This window comes from Bicyclus anynana, chromosome 14, assembly GCF_947172395.1.
Source record: "Bicyclus anynana chromosome 14, ilBicAnyn1.1, whole genome shotgun sequence".
NCBI classification, from domain to species: domain Eukaryota; kingdom Metazoa; phylum Arthropoda; class Insecta; order Lepidoptera; family Nymphalidae; genus Bicyclus; species Bicyclus anynana.
This window is the reverse complement of record NC_069096.1, coordinates 1,260,960-1,280,749: the sequence shown is the minus strand read 5'-3', so window position 1 is coordinate 1,280,749 and position 19,790 is coordinate 1,260,960. Positions and strand designations below refer to the sequence as shown.

The window sequence follows — 19,790 nt, the reverse complement described above, 5'->3', positions numbered from 1 at the left end:
AGGTAGGTACTTATTAGTAGGTACAGTTTTAGATGACATTAAAAAGAACTAGATTTTAAGTAACTAAGTATATATATTTTTAATGTTAAATGTTCTACTGTTGTCTGTAATTATGTCTATTTATTATAAATAAAATTTCCTTAATGTATTATTATACAAAAGATTTTTATTTACACCCACCTCCCATAGTTCCGTAAATAATTTAAAAAAAATAGTAAAAATGTATTCGTGGTGCTATCGCTTAATTTGATTCTTAATAATGAATCTAGATTAAATAAATAATGAAAAAAAATAGTTATTTTAGGGTAAAATTTAAGCATTAAGCTATTTCAAAGTAATGTGGATCTAATTATTACTTTACCTTTCTTTTAAGTTCAAGTCAATGTATACATAGTAGCATAAATTTTTATCAATAAATATGGCCATTGGTGCAACGCCCTAAAATCTCTCAAGAATCAACAATTCCACAGTTTTCCTGGGAGTGACCTTGGATTCTAAACTTCAGTGGGGTGCTCATATAGAAAAACTATCAGGTAAACTCAGCTCAGCTGCTTTTGCAGTGAGAAAAATAAGACAGTTTACTGATGTTGATACAGCTAGACTTGTTTATTTTGCGTACTTTCACAGCGTAATGTCTTACGGTATTTTGTTGTGGGGCAAGGCTGCTGATATACATTCTATATTTGTACTTCAAAAAAGAGCAATTCGAGCAATATATCAACTAAAATCACGCGAGTCCCTTCGTCAAAAGTTTAAAGAAATAGGCATTTTAACAGTAGCCTGTCAGTATATATATAACAGTATAGTTTATGTAAGACAAAATATTAATTTGTACAAACGAAAAGGAGATCTAAACCCACGTCTTACTAGACACGGGCATAAGTTAGTTATTTCTGCATATCGTCTCCAAAGAGTTAAAAAATCTTTTGTGGGTTTGGGTGTACTCTTCTATAACAAGATCCCCAAGACTGTGATGGACTTGCCAATGCACAACTTTAAGCAATGTGTTAAAAAACATTTACTTAGTCGAGGTTACTACACTATTGATGAGTTCCTTAACGACAAAGGTGCTTGGAGGCCATTGGATCAGCTTCCACCTTCACACAGGAAATAAAACTATAAGAAATTGTAATTTAATTGTTATCAAATGTAAATTGTAATACTGTATGACTTTTTTCAAAAGAGCAACTGTTGAGTTTCTTGCCGGTATCTTCTCAGCAGAACCTGCCTTCCGAACCGGTGGTAGAATCTTTACAAATAGTCAACTGACGTGTCAAAAGTGCTTGTAAACTGAGCCTACTTGAAATAAATGAATTTTGAATTTTGAATTTTTTGAATTTTCAAATTACGCGATAGAAGTAGATAAAGAAAATATACATAGAGTACATTGCTGTACTCTGGTCTAAGCTGTACTCACTAAGTGCCGCTAGTGCAAAAAATGTTTACTCCAAGGAGCGCGAGTGTAACCAAGTGTAACACTAGCGCCACTAGAGTTAGAAGTTCTCTTTTAACCTCAGACGAAATATTATATAAATTAGTTTGAGCTTTTAGCTAAAGTCAGGCCGCTCAGAGACTGCGTTTCTTACAGGTTGTGCAAATTTTTGTCTCTCTCTCTCTCTCTCTCATGTTATATCGACCACCTGTCTGAAACGCAATCTCTGAGGGGCCGGACTTTAAAGGATGAGATGGTCCTCGTCTACCTTCGACTTACAGTCATAAATTCAAGTGGAATGGATTAATATTTGGAGCGATTTGACTGTCGATGTCATAGATTTACGATTCGGTACAAGGGTTGATGTATTGTACCGAGTCGTAAATCTATGGATGTAAGTAAAAGACTCATAAATCTATGATAGAGGCTCAGACTAATATGTATAGTTTGAGTGTAGAGGCCAGTGAATATCAAGATTCAAAAATACTAGAATCCAGAGTCGAAAGAGCAGTTTAAAGAGTATTTGAAACGTCAAATTGGTGTCAATTGTCAACGTCAATGTCAATGTCAATGTCAACTGTCAATTTTTCCCTCACTCGCGTTTTTGTTGCGTTGCCGTTGCGTCTACGTGTTTTCGGAATTCGGATTCTATCTCCTCTCCGGATTTTTTGGAGAAAGCGAACATCGTAATCAAACTATAATCGTGATTTTAGGTCAAAGTTTTTTACTGTCCGAGTGATCAAGTGACCAAGTTTTATAGCTAAAATGTCCCCCCACGTAAGTATAGAGATTTTAGTATTTACGTGTCTCATCATATAATAATACCTGATAAGGGCGTATCCTACGAACTATGACATCAGTTTGTTATTGGGTTTAGGGTGGGAACTCTCCTTGACCTACTTATTACACGGAATAATGATTGGTTGGTTATATTGTGAATCATTCTATTTATTGATTCATGGAATGCCCTCATAGTATAACAGAACCCTACCTATTATTTTTATTATAATTCCTAAGAGATTTAATTGAAGCATATACAACTTCTACTTGTACTTTACATGGTCATCAGCTAACAACTATAATTATAAAACCCTCTCCAGGGACATACCTCTCTTGAAGAGGGGATACAGAGTTTAAACCCACCATGCTACTATAATGTGGGTTAACAGGCTTTAATAATGTTTTGATTCTTTGAAGATCGGAAGTTAATGATAGAGTCCAGGTTTTTCTAAGATCCAGGTAAAGGATTCTTATTAGGAAAGGTATCCTATGAAAGGGAGTGACATAATTCTCCACACAATTAACTCTCTAACTGCCTCTTTTTATGTTTTAATACTATTTAAATAAAAATGAATTGCTGTTTGTTAGTCTTGCTAAAACTGGAGAACAGATGAACAGAATTATCTTATCTTGGTCTTGAAAAGTTTGTTGAAACAACTCAATTCCTTTTTTCCATACAAACATTTAAGTAAATTAAAATATTTAAAAATTAAAATTTTCAATCTCAAAAAATATGATAATTTTAATTTAATCCAGTAGAACGATAATGAACAATTTAGGACCATTCTGAATAAAGTGTCAACTAGCCTATTCCTGCAGTGACTTATACATTTTAATTTTCTGTGTTTCATTTAGTGAAAGACCTATCTTTCATCAAATAAAACACAGAAACACAGAGGGGATTCCTATATGAGGCTAGAATATGCCAAAGATATTATTATGTAGGTATAGTATACATTACATTTTGAGACAGTATAGAAGTTCAAACTTCGAGTCTGCTCTGAACAGGAGACATACATTTTACCAGTTTTGGTGTATGAATACAATAATTAACATTAACATACAATGCATTTGTTTGGATAAGCGTGAGCCTACAGTAGTGGGAGTGCAAAACTTCAATGCAGCGGAGGATGCTGCGGCCCTGCGAGCTGCCATGAAGGGCTTCGGCACTGACGAGGAAGCCATCATAGCCATCTTGACCACCCGCTCCAACGCACAGCGTCAGGCCATCTCACAGGCCTTCACCCATGAGTATGGAAGGGTGAGTACTTAAGTAGTGTGATTTTCTTGAAGTTGTGGCTAGGTGTACAACAACCCCTGTATTACATTGGCCAGTTTTTGGAATTCATACTTCACAAGTATACAAAGGAACCCTTATAATTATATGACTACTTCGTTGTCTGTCTGACTGTTAAAATTTTTTATGGAGATCACATGGAGTTTGAGTTGAAACTAAAATTGAGTTAAAATACAGTGTGAACTCCATGTAACGTCACATGATTTAAGGACAAACTCGCTAAACTGTCAACATCACATGGCATTGATTGGTTTAGCTTGGTTTCGATACAATGATGCACTCTGTAACCCCATAAAATGTATAGTTTACTTTTGTATCTTTAAATAGAGTTTACAGTGTACTTTCATACTATAAACAGATGGGTGAATTTCTAATTCAGATCTTAGACTATAACACTATAAACCAAGATATAAACACATCTGCTGTAAACCCTTGGCCATTGTTATCTGATAAATAGATAATGAGTTTAAGGTGATATGTAATGGTGTTTTTGCACTGTGACTCACTGCCGGCACAGTTGCGGCCTTGATATATTGCTGGCCTAGTGAAGAGAGGCCCCTCTGAGAACGATTTTGTGAATTTTATCATTCCTTATTTGCACGAGAGTTTTTTTATGGACATTAAAGAAGCTTTCAATTAGTATGAGTTTAAATTAAAAAAATAGACCTTAATTTAGCCCAAAATTGAAAAAGCAAGACTGCTCGAAGCGTCGTGTTTAAATACGCTGTAATAGCTGTTTAATACCTGGGAATTCATTTGTTGTATCTGAACGCTTTTTTAACGTCCATTAAAAAAACTCTCGTGCGAATGAGGTCTTAGTTGCTGACATTTAACTTGATACCCCCCGTCGCGTCGTCCATCTAAGTGTTCCCAAAATATTTGTACTAAAAGTACGTAATTTAATGATGTTTTTAAGGCAACACAAATGAGGAATACGTTTTTTCATTGTACGTCGGGACAGATTACCGTGCTTTCGGAGGCACCAGTGTGACACCACTATTTCCGAAGTGTTCCTGCTATTAACAAATTATACTCAGCAGGACAATTTCTTAATATCACACTCCAGACTGACCAAAGACTCGAATCCAGGGTCTCATAATTTCATAAAGTTTGGGGCGTGTAGCGATGAATGAAAAACCCACGACTGATGGGCACCTCACTTCACCGCACGCACGATTTCACATCCGCGCAGTTTTTCCGACGGTCGCCCGCATATCATGGGAGTCATCATCAACAAACTTACCAGACTAAAGGATATGTGATAAATATAGTTTGCATATTCTAGCAAATTAAAAAATGATAGATTGATTCATTTTGTACACTTCATAGGACATAATTGAAGACCTGAAGTCGGAGCTGGGCGGGCACTTCGAGGACGTGATCATCGCGCTGATGACGCCGCCGGCGGAGTACCTGTGCCGCGAGCTGCACCACTGCATGGAGGGGATGGGCACCGACGAGCAGGTGCTGGTGGAGATCCTGTGCACGCGCACCAAACCGGAGATAGCCGACATCGTGGACTCGTACGAGAGACGTGAGATTGCATCTTGTTATAGTAATAATATACTGACGAACTGGTGCATCAGAAATGGGGAGATCCGCAGAAGTACCAAACTCACCGACATAGCTCAACATGTCGCGAAGCTGAAGTGGCAATGGGCGGGACGCATAATTCGAGGAGCCGATGGACGTTGGGGTTCCTAGGTGCTGGAATGGCGACCCCGCACTAGAAAGCGCAGTGTTGGTCGACTCCCCCACCAGGTGGACTGACGACATCAAGCGAGTCGCGGGGATTCGCTGGATGCAGGCGGCTCAGGATCGTGATATTTGGAAGTCCGGATGCTGGTTAAACTGGAGATAACCGACATGGTGGACTCGTACGAGAGTGATTACATCTTGTTTATCATCAATCATCATCATTTGGTTCACTGTAAAGCTCTGTGTCTCAGAATGAGAGGGGTTAGGCTAATAGGGATTTTGTTACATGATGTGCATATTTCCCACAGTGTACAATCGTCCGCTAGCGGAGCACATGTGTTCGGAAACCTCGGGCGACTTCCGGAGACTGTTGACCCTCATCGTCACTGTAAGTTCACTTGCATGTATCTTGTGTTGTTTGCACCCGTTTTTAATGATTTTTCCTAAAGGTCATATCTCACCGGAGCTACTTGGCACCCGAGCAGTTGCGTCCAATCGTTCGGTGTCTTTAATAAACAAATTCCATCTACAATCCACTTTACTTGACCTGGACCAATTAAGAAAACCTCAACTGGCCCAGCCGGGGATCGAACCCAGGACATCCTTCTTGTAAATCCACTGCACCACGGAGGACGTCTTTTGTTGTGGGTGTAGTGTATAGCTTGGCAAGTTCGTTGATGACACTCCCATGATATGCAGGCGACGGGGGGAAAGGTCTGCGTGGGAGTAAAGTCGTGCGGGAAGGGCAGAGGAAAGGAATGCGCGGGTCGAGGGCGCGGGGCATCGCTACCCCCCTCCCGGCCCGCGCGGACCATAGGAAGTGTTATAACGAATTTGCCAAGCTATAGTAAACGTGCTAGTCTAGTGCCAGGTGGCTCTAATGAGTTTGGCTACTACCACCACGTGGTTATTGTCGGAGTGTAGACTAGATTCAAACCCTTATTAAAGCCTTCAGTCAAAGAATTATTACTTTGGTTTATTAAAACTATGTTTAATTATTAACTATATTTATGTTTTATCTAATCGATAATATCATTACAAGGCCTGTGTGTGTTGTTAGTACATTATAAATTGTAACAATAACAACAATTAAAAAAAGTTGCCTGACTACTAACAAATAAGTCCATAATGCTTGTGCTGTTGATTTTCTTTGCACTAATAAAATTTATACAACCTTAGTTGTATAGGTACTTGTCTAAATATACATATAAATGCGAAAGGTCATCACGAAATCTTGAAAACTGTTTGTTGTACAAAGATTAACAGGCAGACTTTCGTTTTGACATAAAAACTGAAAGTTTGTTAGCCGTTTACATATCATAGGCTGCTGTGATGTAGGTACTTTATTATAGGCGATAGTTTTCTACTTGAAATAACGTTTGATAAATTGACGTCTATAAAAATAAACGTCTGATATTGCTTGTCACAATCTTTACTTTCGCTTTTGCTCGAGATTCGTACGCCTTGGACGAGCGAAAAGGTCGACTTTCTCTTTCATCGTGTCTAATGTTGCCTTTCCAAATTAACTGTGTCAAAAAGTAGGTAGTAGGTACTTGAGCCACGATTATTTTTTGCAAAGAATTACCGCCAAATATTTTTTTTAATTCATCATCATCAGCAACAGCCGATGGACGTCCACAGCTGGACATAGGCCTCTTGCATGGACTTCGGAACAACATAGTCGCGAACCGCTAGCATCCAGCGGCTCTCTGCAACCCACCAGTTTTAATTACCTATTCCCAATGTGTGGGTACGACAATAGTCCAACGGGCGGTGAACGAACCCATAACCTCTCGGTGTTGAGTCTGGCATCCTTACCGTGGCTTCAAAGATTGAGATTCAATTTCAAAAATTCAGTGATAAAAAAATTCTGTCTCAGGTAGGTACTTACTCTTAAGTGTGACACAGAAAGCTGTTGAAAAATCTTGATCTTTCTAACTTCAAAGAACCTTCATAGGTTTAATTTCTCCTTTCTTTAATTTAACAATTACATAAAATATTTCTTTGATTATCTCATTCAAATTTATGGTTATTTCTTACAAATCGAATATTATGAACCGCGCAATTTTGAGTTGATAATAAAATAGACCGATTCGCTCGTCCGAGGCGCGTAGAGCGGTTGTCACGTAGTAATCAGTCTGTCCGCCAGGGGGCGCGCGACGAGGAGGCTGGCGTGGACCACGCACGCGCGGCCGAAGCCGCCCAGCAGCTGTACGACGCGGGGGAGGCCAAGTGGGGCACTGATGAGGAGATTTTTAATAAGGTATGTCAGCGTCCTTTTAGGAGAGGGGATCTGGAATTGAGACCTACCTTGCTGTTCCATTGCAGGTTGGCGAGCGGCTAGGGTGATTACGTTTACTTGTGTAACGATGACTATCAGACTTCAATAATAATGATAATATCTGGAACCGACGGGTTAATGTGCTCTCTGCCCAATTTCACAGAGGATCTTTAGAAGAAAGCAAATCGCTATACTTCAATGTCCAAAGGATGTGAACCCAGAACCTCAATCAGGATAGCCACGGGACCAATGATTCAGAGGCAATTCAGAGGTGTCGGCTGGAGACCCCAGGCAATTGCAATGTATCTGCCTGGGGTCATGTAATCAATAATTATGAACCCAGCGATGTTTTCATCATCATTATCAGCCGATGAACTCCCACGTCTGAACAAGGACCTCTTGAGGGTTTCCAAACAACACGGTATTGAGTCGCCTGTTGACTAACGCAATATGCATAATGTAAACGATGGTTTTCATGTGTGTTATTCACGGATGAGCGTAAATGACACAATATACATCAAATGTAAATCACGAGGTGTCTTAAGGGTCGTCCTTGACCCATCGGCGTCAATGCATACACTGACACACTGTCGGTACCACCAGATCCTGGCGCACGAGAGCTTCGCGCAGCTGCGGCTCATCTTCGAGGCGTACAAGGAGCTGTCGGGGCGCACCATCGAGCAGGCCATCAAGGCGGAGATCGGCGGCGAGCTCAAGGACGCGCTGTCCGCCATCGGTCAGTACACACGGACAAATATTATTTTACTTTGGGGGTAGATATGTATTAACCAAAAATATTTGTCATGCTATTGTTATAAAGAGGTGAAGTTTGTGAGGTTATACACGTTATTTGTGTATGTCATAATTATTTTCCAATAGGAATGGAAATTACGCGGGTGAAATCGCGGAACGTTTGCCAGTTAATTGTGTATTAACTAATCCGAGACATAAAGTTTAGATCCAACCGTACTAAGGCGAATGTCATCAATTGAGTAGTTGATTACCTCGATAGTGTGGCAGTGACTGTGGCATTCTTAGCCGCGATGTAAAGGAAGAGCCCAATTTGTTGTTTAAATTAGTCATTTCGATTCGTTGTATTCGCTTACACACAGCGCAACTGGATTGTAAAATGTTTTCGAGACTGTACCAAGAAATCTATAGATACTTATATTATAAAGATGAAGAGTTTGTTTGTTTGCTTGAACGCGCTAATCTCAGGAACTACTGGTCCGATTTGAAAAATTATTTCAGTGTTAGATAGCCCATTTATCGAGGAAGGCTATAGGCTATATATTATCCCCGTACTCCTACGGTAACGGAAACCACGCAGGTGAAACCGCGTGCAGTCAGCTAGTAAGTAATACACGCCCAACGACTACCAAAAAATGCTCGTAAAGGTGTGTGTAGTAATTTAGAAATGTAAACTTTTGTATCAAAAATTTAGGATAGATAAATAGTAATTAATTATGTGTGTAGTGAAATACCGTATACATAACTTCCTAAGAAGAGCTATTTATCAGGACTTTCTATAAAAAATACTTAAAAGGTCCAACCGTTTTGGAGCACACATATTTATAAATTATTCATTCATAGTTTATAACATTCCTCATTTACATCGTCATCATCATCATCATTAAGTGGCTTCTTCCAACTGAAGTTTGGCGGTCATGTGTAGAAATTTTGTATGTTGTTTGTGTGTATGTTAAAACTCAGTCCACTCTTTGACATCATCTATCCACTTTCTTCGTTGTCTTCCTGCAGCACGTTTGCCGGGTATCTTACCTTCTAGGATCAACGTAGAAAACTCATAGAGGGATCTCCTTTGCAGAAGCCCGAAAAATGCGATTTTCCTCCTCATAATATTTGTCATGAGGCTTCGGTCTCAATTACACAATCAGGGGTAAACTGATAGAACATACCTAAAGGCTTAAAGCATTCAGTTTCATTAAACAAACTGTTGCAACATACATGTTCCGCGCGCTAACCACATTATCCGCAGTGGAGTGCGTGGAGAGTGCGCCGGCGTGGTTCGCGACTCGTCTGCGCGCAGCCATGCAGGGGCTCGGCACCGACGACCGCACGCTCATCCGCATCGTCGTCTCGCGCTCGGAGATAGACCTCGAGGCCATCAAGCGGGAGTACGAGCGCCTCTACGACAAGACGCTCGAAAGCGAAGTCAGGGTAGGTCGAGGCGCACCACTGGAACCCCAACCCTTCCTTATTTACATTTACAGCAAACCTTCTACTGCGAGGTTCTTACGACTTTGCAACTTTTCGACGCATCATTGCTTTGTGTTATGAAGATTTCCAGTAAAAACACAAACGTTTAAACCGGTAAGTTCTCGGGTGAAAGGTTTTCCTGCACAAGCGTTTAGACAAGTAAGTTTAAATGCAATTCCCGTTTTCCTTTTGACATATACAGTGAAAACAACGTCTTCACATCATTTTGATGGCGCTTGCAAGCCGTCGAGAAGAGTTCGAGTGTTGAGACAGCGAATCGCTCGCAGGGGTCTGTCAGGGTACACACTTGGGACCCATTTCCCTTCGTCTTTACATTTCCAGTGGAGTGTGTGGAAAACGCTGCTGCGTGGTTCGCACAGCGTCTGCGCAGCGCCATGCAGGGCGCCGGCACCGAGGACAAGACACTGGTGAGGATCATCGCGAGCCGCGCAGAGATAGACCTCGGCGCCATCAAGAGGGAGTATGAGCGCCTCTACGATAAAACGTTGGAGAGCGACATATCGGTTAGTGCGCAATTAAAGGGCGTTGGACAGCAATGTTTTATATTTATTGTAGGAATTAAATATGTATTTCCATTCCTACATTACCTACTATATTTTTTAACGTACAATGCCCAATTAATTTTATCTTATAGTATGTATTCTATTTATCTTACCTTCAGTGTTGTTAAATATGTATTCCACCTTTTTATTGAATTAGCTTGGATTATATTTCTGTTGATATACCATTCTTTCCAATAAGTTGCCACATTGTTGTTGTATATGCGCTTGTAATACATTTATTTAAACTACTAAACTAAAACTAAACGAGAAAAAAGTTTCAAATATAACAAAATGTTTTTAATAACGACTGATATCCCGCAATATTAAATTTAGGGGCAAAATCTCTAAATGAAATGAAATATTGTTTTAAAAACACACTGTCGGTTAAAGATTCAATCGCACGCTTCATTTGTATTGAACACTGCAAACAAATTAAAGCACATTATATTATTACGCATTAAGCAATTATTTATAATTTGTACAAAAATATATACGAGCATCTTCAAATTTTTCTGCTAATGTAATATTTTATTAGCTACTGCTTTAATTGTTAATGTACTTACTTTATTATCTGTATGTGGATATAATGTGTTTTAATTGTAAATATATTTCTTTATTTCGCTTCTTCTGGTGATTGGATCAGGAGGTGAGGGTATTTTGTCGTTTGTTTTAATCTAATAACTTAAAACTACTGCTTTTCTTTTTATGAAATAGCCATCAATGAATATATCTGCTGACTATAAGTCAGTTTAATTTCAAATAAAATGTAATTTAAACATTTATCTGCTGTATCGTTGGTTCCAGTTTATTATATGTAGTTGACGGAACTAATGTTGTACTTAACATATTATCATCATCACCAACCTCTACTCGGCTCACTGCTGAGCTCAAATCACCTCTCAGCATCAGAGGGGTTAGGCCAATAGTCCACCACGCTGGCCCAATGCGGATTGGCAGACTTCACACATGAAGAGAATTAAAAAAAATCTCAGATATGCAGGTTTCCTCACGATGTTTTCCTTCACTGTTTGAGATTGATCACGTGATATTTAATTTCTTAAAATGCATTCAACTGAAAAGTTGGAGGTGCATGCATGCTCCGGAATTGGAGGCAGAGGACATACCCACCTTAATATATAATCATATATAATATAACAAATTAATATTATAAACTATAAACAGAGCATTGTTCTTCTTCAACCTGATGCATCTACTCAATTGCCTGCAACTTCACCGCCAACCATACGCATCACACCGGAATACATGAATGCTGCTCAATGGCAGATATAAGCATGGCGGCAATTGTTACCCAGATGAACTGTGTCACAAACATCTTTCCTACTACTTATGTTATGCAAATATAAGATCTTTAAATACATTTAGCTTTCTTTTGTCAAAATTCCAAGATATTTTAAAAACTACAAAATTAACTATGAAGGGTAGAAGAAGAATCTTGTGTGGCAAATTAGGAATGTCCGTAAGCAGCAAACTAAAACTGCAGAGTGCATTGCGCACTGTGCAGAATTGAAAAGATCAACAATGATGACTAGTGTAATTGATGAAACTGCATTGTATACAGAAACCAAAATATATCCTTTATTTGTTTAATCTAGTATATCTTAAATCTAATACAAACAAATATCTTTTGGCTCACTATTTAAAGTTACAACTTAAAACGATACAACATTTGTTACAGTGGCGCCACTATTTTAGCCTCTTTCGTGTGAACACTTCTTTGTACAGATAGTACATCTCTGTATAATCTACCCTCCACAATTGTAATACATGTCATGCACAAATACATTGAATGAAATCAACGTGAATAACACACAATAGCCAATAGTATATAAGTATATATTTCACGCTTATTAACACTTGCGCGTTTCTTTCCACGCATGCCGCTCTGTGCCGCTCGCTGATTGGTCGGTAACATTCGCGCCGCTGCAGCAGGGCGAGACTTCCGGTGACTACAAGAGGGCGCTGGTGGCGCTCCTGGGGCCAGCCTAGACCACAGGGAACTGAGCCCTGGGGGTCCGTTTGCACTACAGGGAACTCATGGAGCTCTGATGTCTGTCTACACCACAGGGCACTGACGGAACCTTGGGGCCTTAAGTAGTGTCTCGTGAAAAATGTATGCAGCTTTTTGTAGTGTGTAAGATTGCTTTGTACGAATCTCCTTTACTCCCTAGTGAAAAAAAGTATTTGAAATTTTAATTTGTATAATGGTTATAAAAATAAATATAATTTTTATTATATTGTACGCACATTTATTGATTTATTTTTAAAAATAAGTAATGAGTATATTATTCGTTTTTGGAAGATGATTAATTTCAACTAAATTGAGTGATTATTTTACAAAGCACGAAAATAATAGTTTCAAGATATTATTTATCAGATTTTCAAGAAGACGTATTATATATTTACATGTCAGGTCTATTTAATACGATTATCGAATAGAAAGTATTACATTTCGAATGGTCTATAATACAGTGCTATAAACAAAAGGGGTAACACTAAAGGCACCTTCACACTAGCGTTTCTGATAAACACCGCATGACTATTGACTATACGACGCCACAAGTAAACGCGTGCCATTGTGCAGTTTATTTATTAAATTAATTACGAATTAAAATACTGTAATAATAAAAAAATAAACAAGTGAGCGTAATTGGTCATAAAAAGTTCCAACATATTGAATTCCAACATTCCTACTGGAGAAACGTTACTGTGAAGATTTGCTAAGATTTTTCGAGATGCCAATCTTTTCGAACAAAGATAGCAAATACCTATGACGAATATGTTAGTGTTATCCTGCAACTAGTCCAAGGCTACTATGGCCTTAATCCAGTGCCTTTTAAAGAGAAATATGTATTACATATTTGATTTATAAATTATTTCAAAGAAATATATTGTTGTTATTCATAAAGATCTTAAAGTTGATTTATTATCAAAATTGTTGTCGTATTACTAAAATGTTAAGTTATATATGTAATTGTCATTTTAAATTGAGATTCTCTAGATGTTGAAGCATTCCAAGACTTCCTTATTTATTTACGTATTATGCCTTCAGTGTGAGCGAAGCTTTAATTTATTCTTGTTTTTATAATAAATTGTTTCAATTCTATAAACCATTAGTTTGAATTTTTTTTACATTCCCTATAAATATTTGAATTAGCCTGAAAAAAATGCCAGTATCTACCCTTTTAAGCCGTGTTCTTTTTTTTAATTAATGGTAAGTGATGATGTAATCTAAGATGGAAGCGGGCTAACTTGTTAGGAGTAGGGATTAAATCCACATTCCTTTGGGTTTCTACACGAAATCGTACCGAAACTCTAAATCGCTTGGCGGTACGTCTTTGTCGGTAGGGTGGTAACTAGCAAAGGCCTCCGAAGCCGAAGCCTCCCACCAGCCAGACCAATTAAGAAAACCTGAATCCGCCCAGCTGGGGATCGACCCCAGGACCTCCGTCTTTAAATCTACTGCGCCACGGAGGCCGTCAAAGTTCGGAGAAAACTACAAGTTTGGCGCATACTATACTATAGTAAAAAGCTAGAAATTGGTTTCGTTATATCAATACTTCATATAATAAGTGACTCTGATTTCAAAATTTTTTTTCAAGTGCTTATAGTTTTATACCAAAAACAAAACGCTTTTTTGCAATATTCATCTGTTTGTCCGGGTTAATCTTTGGAACGGTTGAACCATTCTTTTGTGGCAGATAGATGAGACAATTGGGTGACGTATATGCTAATTTTTACAGAAAGATACATAGTCCCTGCGAGATTTGTTAAAAACACCGTCTGCCAATCAATAAATGAACTGAAGAAAGTCATTTCTATCTTTTTGTTCATAATCTCTGAAATTGCCGGACAATAAATATTTCTAAGGAAGTATCGGGGAAGTAAATGAAAGTAATCGTCATCATAAAACTTATTTATTCGCACGCCTTACGCACGTAACAGCCATCCATTACACAGATATATCATTTATTTATACATATACACAGAGCCAGAAATTGACTCTACACTTGAGGGTAGATCCCACTTTTTCTATGAAACATCACATGAGACAATTTTTTGTTGTAACTTGCTACAATCAAAAATACACTTAATTCACAAACTGTCCGACCTTTTTAAAGCTTTTTGTTTCTATAGTACTCGGGTTAAACAGTAGTTTATAATCAAAAAATCAAAAAAATAGGAAAGTACTACATATTTTAGAATTTAACTATTGTGTTATTCATATAAATTGATTATAAATAAAATACGGCTAAAACTCACGTGATAAAACGTCGGAGTATGCCCGACTATTTTCGAACCCATACGGGGCCCTTAGTCATGAGCTGGTTCTTGCAACGCGGCATGATCCAAAAGTATTCCGGTTGTATCACGTGAGTTTTAGCCGTCTTTTATAATAAATTAATATTAAATACTATTATTTTATAACTATGTCTTGTTTCATAGAACACTTGGGTAACTAACTACTTGTGTTGGCATCTTTCAATTTCATGATAATATTTCAATTTAATAGAATAAAATCCGCGTTTTTTTACACATTTCATATTTGTCAAATCAATAGTCTAAAATATGTGGAACATAAATGTGAGGAGTCATCCCTTTATGAAAAACTGATCGTCTTTCCGTCCATTCAAAAAAAAGCAAAATTATGGGGGCACATCAAATCATGCCTGTCTACACTATTATACAACGGAAAGAATTTTATTTTTCTATGTAACGAATACATTCAAAACTACATGATTGTTTTTCGTCTTCTTGTACTAATAAAGGTACATCATCAGGGAGTAACATAAGCTATGTTTTATCCCTGTATTCCCACAGGATCTGAAACTGCAAGTCATCTGCTAGTTTATCTATGAAGAGACCAACATCTTTTATTGTTTAGGTTAACATTACATCTGAATACATAAGTCATTTTGGATACAAATTCCACATAACGTAATCACTTCCTCATGAGTTTTGGTATCTGTGCAGTAGATTCACCCACAAAAAGGGTCTTGACAGACAGACAACCAACAAGACTATAACCGTTTTTTTCCTTTTGAGATACAGAATCCTAAAAATAGCTGACAACACGTGCACACTCAACGTCATATTGTACTAATTTTTTGATGTGAACGAAATATCCAAGATGTTTGGAGAATTATTGCGTTAATAACTCAAGTTTACGTCAGATGTAGACCTTCCCTAAAGGTTCAGTACATATTATTCCCACAGTCATACTATAACATATCTCTCATAAATATAGGTAAAAATTCTGTCATTTGATAAACTCTCCTTGTGTAATAAATCCCGTCTCGTGTCGAGATACTGAACACCTTGCGTCTACAATAGGGTAGTTGACTCATATAGAATTTAATATAAACAATATTAATTTTACTTGGAATAAGGGTCTGAAATATATCGATATCAATGAATAAAAGTTAAGGATTTCGTATAAAACTTAATTTAATTAGCACGTATTTTCTGTCTGTACTGTCGTCCATTTTGTGACGTCACTAACACCCTTGATATACCTACTAAACGTCGAACTAATTGTTAACTAATACTTTTGTCAAACGCTCCATTTCTATGGGATTTATTATAGTGACGTCATGGAACAGTTGAAATATAGACTGTCATGGCCGACAGGCGTTTTGGCTCATAATGTCAAAAACATATTTAAAAACTAAAATGTTCATGTAATCACGTAAAAAATCAGTATAGTAGAACAATAATGAACTACTTAAGACAATTAAAAAAAGTGTCAACAAGCCTATTATCGCAACGAGCAGTGCGCCAGGATCTCGACTCCTGATTGGATAAACTAAAGACTCTTGGCCGCAGCCATAGGCAGGCATGTATCTAATACTAAAATCATCCCAAAGTGCTTGCACGTTGGTACGTCGGTACCTCAGACCAATCACCATCTACAGGACCTGCCTCGCGGTCACCCCTCTGTCAAAACTATATGATCATGATCTAACGTGTTCATACATACGTCTCTATAATCAATGTTTCACTGTGTTAAAATTCATTGTGTACTACGATTTATAATTTGCAGTTGTGTGTAGTGTAAGGATACAGGATATATTTATTGGTGTTAAATATTTTTGATGTGTGAGTTTACCCCGTCCATCTCAAGAAACGACAGACAATTTTGTTGGTGAATTTGAGTGCGATACAAGTCCAATTGACGGTAATTGGTCTGAGGTCGGTACGCTTCTTAAGAGCGCGCAGCGCGTCGGTACGATATGGATAAAATTCGAAGCGCAAACGAGACGCCTAATTATGACTTTCACGTGAGTGAAAAGCACGGAGCGACGACGCGACGCAAATTTTATGACGTGAGCGCCAAAACCATTTTTACCCAATTGCAAGTAAATTAAACAACATAACGAAAAACAAAATGGCCATGTTCAAGATATATACCTAATTTTCTACACAAAACAAAAATTTAAGAAAATAAGTTTGCTTTTCCTGAGATTGAAAGCAAAATGTGAGCAAAACATATTTTTCAAAAAATAAACTATCGAGAAAAGTTTTACAAATTGTGTATTTTGTATAGTCATAACGAAGCTAACACTTTGAAATATCATTTACCCAAATATCAGGCTCCTAACTTTTCCAGAATCTGAGATCCAGAACCATTTGTAACCACCAAATTACATATTGCACACTCTTAAAATGAAACGTACGCGTAAAGATTCACGACAAATTCGTCCTTCCTTTTTCCGTCCTCGACAAGGTATAAAGTAAAGTTCAGGCAACACTGGCAGGAGAAAAAAATAATTATTTACACTTGCTGCCACAAACGAGTCATTGCACATGGTCATAATTAAAATAATCAACATACTAAAGTTAAACCTTAAAGCGATAACACGTATACCTAGTATTTTTTACATTGTTTTCTATTTTATAGTCATTCATTATTATTCATAATATATTTATTATTATTATTATATAAAAAGGAAAAATCACTTAAAATGAGGAACATAAGCTCAAGATGAGTGCTTATTGATAATCAAGTTACTTTGTATCAAGCTCAAAGGTAGGTTTCAGTTTTGAATGACAACATTTATAGTGTAAAAAATAATAATAATATTTAAAAATAAATAAAAATTTATATAATTACACAAGAATTACCGTTGAAAGAGCTTATAAATACGGACGAAAGGTCTGATCTGGACTCCACTGAACTGAGTTTTTAACCGACTTCAAAAAAAGGAGGAGGTTTCTCAATTCGACTGTATATATATATTTTTTTTGTAGTCTACAATAGAGTAAAGCAGAATTAATTGTTCAGGCGCCACCGGTCAAATTTTGAAAATGACGAGATTGTATTGATTTTATAGGAAGGGTATACTCGTAGAATAAGCCAAGCACACAAGGGAAAGAAAATAGGAGGGGTAGTATATTCTCGGACATTCGTCCAACACGCTTTTATCGACGCGTTTTTATATTTCCTCTTTGTGATACTTGATACACAGTACCTTGACCCAAAGATTTTCTACTATAGATGTTACGCGCCTATAAAATCACCGCAAAAATTGATCCGAATTTAGCTACTCCACTGAGCGCACACATGAACATATATATTTATGTATATTTGTTTCCACGTAAATGTGCGTTTTTTACACAAACAAGTGAGTAACTTCACTTTGCACTTAACACTGCAAAGTGAAGCTACCCAACTCGAGTAAGCTGTATAATTAGAATTACATATATCCATTTCATTGTTACTGATTTTGCACAGTCTAAAACTATCAGTGTTACAATCTATATACATATAAATAATATTTGAGCGAGTCATGATTACATCGTACATATAAATAGTTTGAATATCTCAGAATTAGTATGGAACAATGGTATTTGCAATCCTAGGGCAGGTTCCCACTATACCAGACCGAGATATTTACCAGACCGGTAAAACTGACGTAAGGACTAGTACTACGACATCCGGCATGAGAAATACATACCCTCATCTGTTATGACTGTAATCTTTATTCACCTTGACACATTGCACATGGGTTGCATAGTTAAATTGCTGCCGGATAGTAAACCAAATATAAACAACTAAGTAAAGTTATTTATATACCCTCATCAGTTATTTTGTCGTTTAATATATCAAATGAAAGCATATTTTAGGCTTAATTTAACTGGATTTAGTTAATGGTTTTCTAGATTTTGTATGAAAAATGTGTTTAATTTAACAAGGCAACCTATTTCTAATGTGTCACTGTGAACAATATCTGTCGTTTATTTAATAGCACTAATGAACAACAGATAAGGATATATATTTCTATACTGGATCTTAGACCATAGTAACTGTACAATTTATATGAAGCTATTCACATTATCCCGGGTCCAGCAAAAATACTGAGCCCGGCATGATGGAGCCACACAGCTCCAAATCTAACTGAGGTGAGTAGTTACTTGACTATACGATATTTTAGTAGGATCCGGTGTAATGTAAACAAACTCTGTCCTATGTCTTGTGTAGTGGGAACCTGACTATACTTCTTAAAGACTGTGTAAAATTCGTGTTTAATATTTTCATATTACAGATATCTGTGCCTAATTCCACATAACCCTGAGTACTTTCTAAGAAATCAACCATAATCTATATTAATATCATAAAGAGGGAAGATTTGTTTGTTTGCTTATTTGTATTGGGACAGGCTCTGGAACTACTGAACAGATTTGAAAAATTCTTTCACTGTTGGGAAGCTACACTATCGCTGAGTGCTATAGGGTATATTTTATTCCCGTATTCTAACAGAAACGGGGATTATGTGGGAGAAACTGCGCGGCGTCAGCTAGTTCATATATCATGATGGCATTATGTTAATAACTAAACAGATGTCCAGCTGAACTTATAATAGGATCCTTCTCACATTAGGCCGCATTGCCAATCCCTTTTTTTAAATGTAGTACCTCATATGTATCCCCATGTAGTACCAATTTTATCTGCCTTAATGAATAGAGTACAATACAATGTAGCCATTGTATATCTGGAATATTTTATCAGCATCTTTATTAAACATTATACAATAGTCTGACAGTTGTCATTTTAAGTTTAAGTATGTTCCCATCACAACATAATATTTTAAATATTGGTCTAAGAACGCAATCTCGACTCACTCAAATAACACTTTCAATTCATTATATTTCACTACACTAATTCAATTTCATTTGTTTCACTCACTCCCAAGTACAGAACTCACTATTCATCAACTTTGGTGGTCCAGTGTGTGTGGGTGTCAAGGGGCGAAGTCCCGGCCGCAGACGGTCGGAGTCAGTCGTTGACGCCGAAGAATTTAGCCTGCAGCTCCTCCAAAGGTATAATCTGCTCGTCCCCTAATGCTGGCTGCTGCTCTGCTTTTGACTGTTCCCTGAGATCTGAAAATTAATATTCAACAATATATCATACACAGCATAAGTGTTTTTTTTAAATTCTACTTAATCATATTTTACTCGAAACTTTTTTTTTAAAATTATACTTGATTAGTTCAGCAAATA

General features: G+C 37.3%; 2 protein-coding genes across 7 annotated transcripts in view; one reads left to right on the top strand and one right to left on the bottom strand.

Moving 5' to 3' along the window:
• Positions 1-2,051: 2,051 nt before the first annotated feature.
• Positions 2,052-12,531, top strand: LOC112055427 (annexin B10). Of its 6 annotated transcripts, none has more exons than XM_024095534.2 (8): positions 2,052-2,209; positions 3,297-3,473; positions 4,839-5,043; positions 5,516-5,595; positions 7,357-7,470; positions 8,092-8,224; positions 10,051-10,232; positions 12,222-12,531. In XM_024095534.2, exons 1-8 carry the CDS (start codon positions 2,198-2,200, stop codon positions 12,276-12,278), a joined length of 960 nt encoding a protein of 319 aa, XP_023951302.2. In that variant the 5' UTR covers positions 2,052-2,197; the 3' UTR covers positions 12,279-12,531. The 6 variants fall into 6 exon arrangements, with proteins under 6 accessions (XP_023951302.2, XP_023951301.2, XP_023951303.2 ...); XM_024095533.2 differs by having other exon boundaries at positions 12,219-12,531; XM_024095535.2 differs by lacking the exon at positions 10,051-10,232 and adding an exon at positions 9,488-9,669.
• Positions 12,532-19,105: 6,574 nt separating this feature from the next.
• LOC112055426 (amyloid protein-binding protein 2) overlaps positions 19,106-19,790 on the bottom strand; it is a 66,253-nt gene continuing 65,568 nt past the window's right edge. Inside the window, exon 13 of the mRNA XM_052885325.1 lies at positions 19,106-19,670. Coding sequence (XP_052741285.1) covers positions 19,567-19,670 — 104 coding nt within the window. The 3' untranslated portion in view covers positions 19,106-19,566. The remainder of the gene's footprint in view (positions 19,671-19,790) is intronic.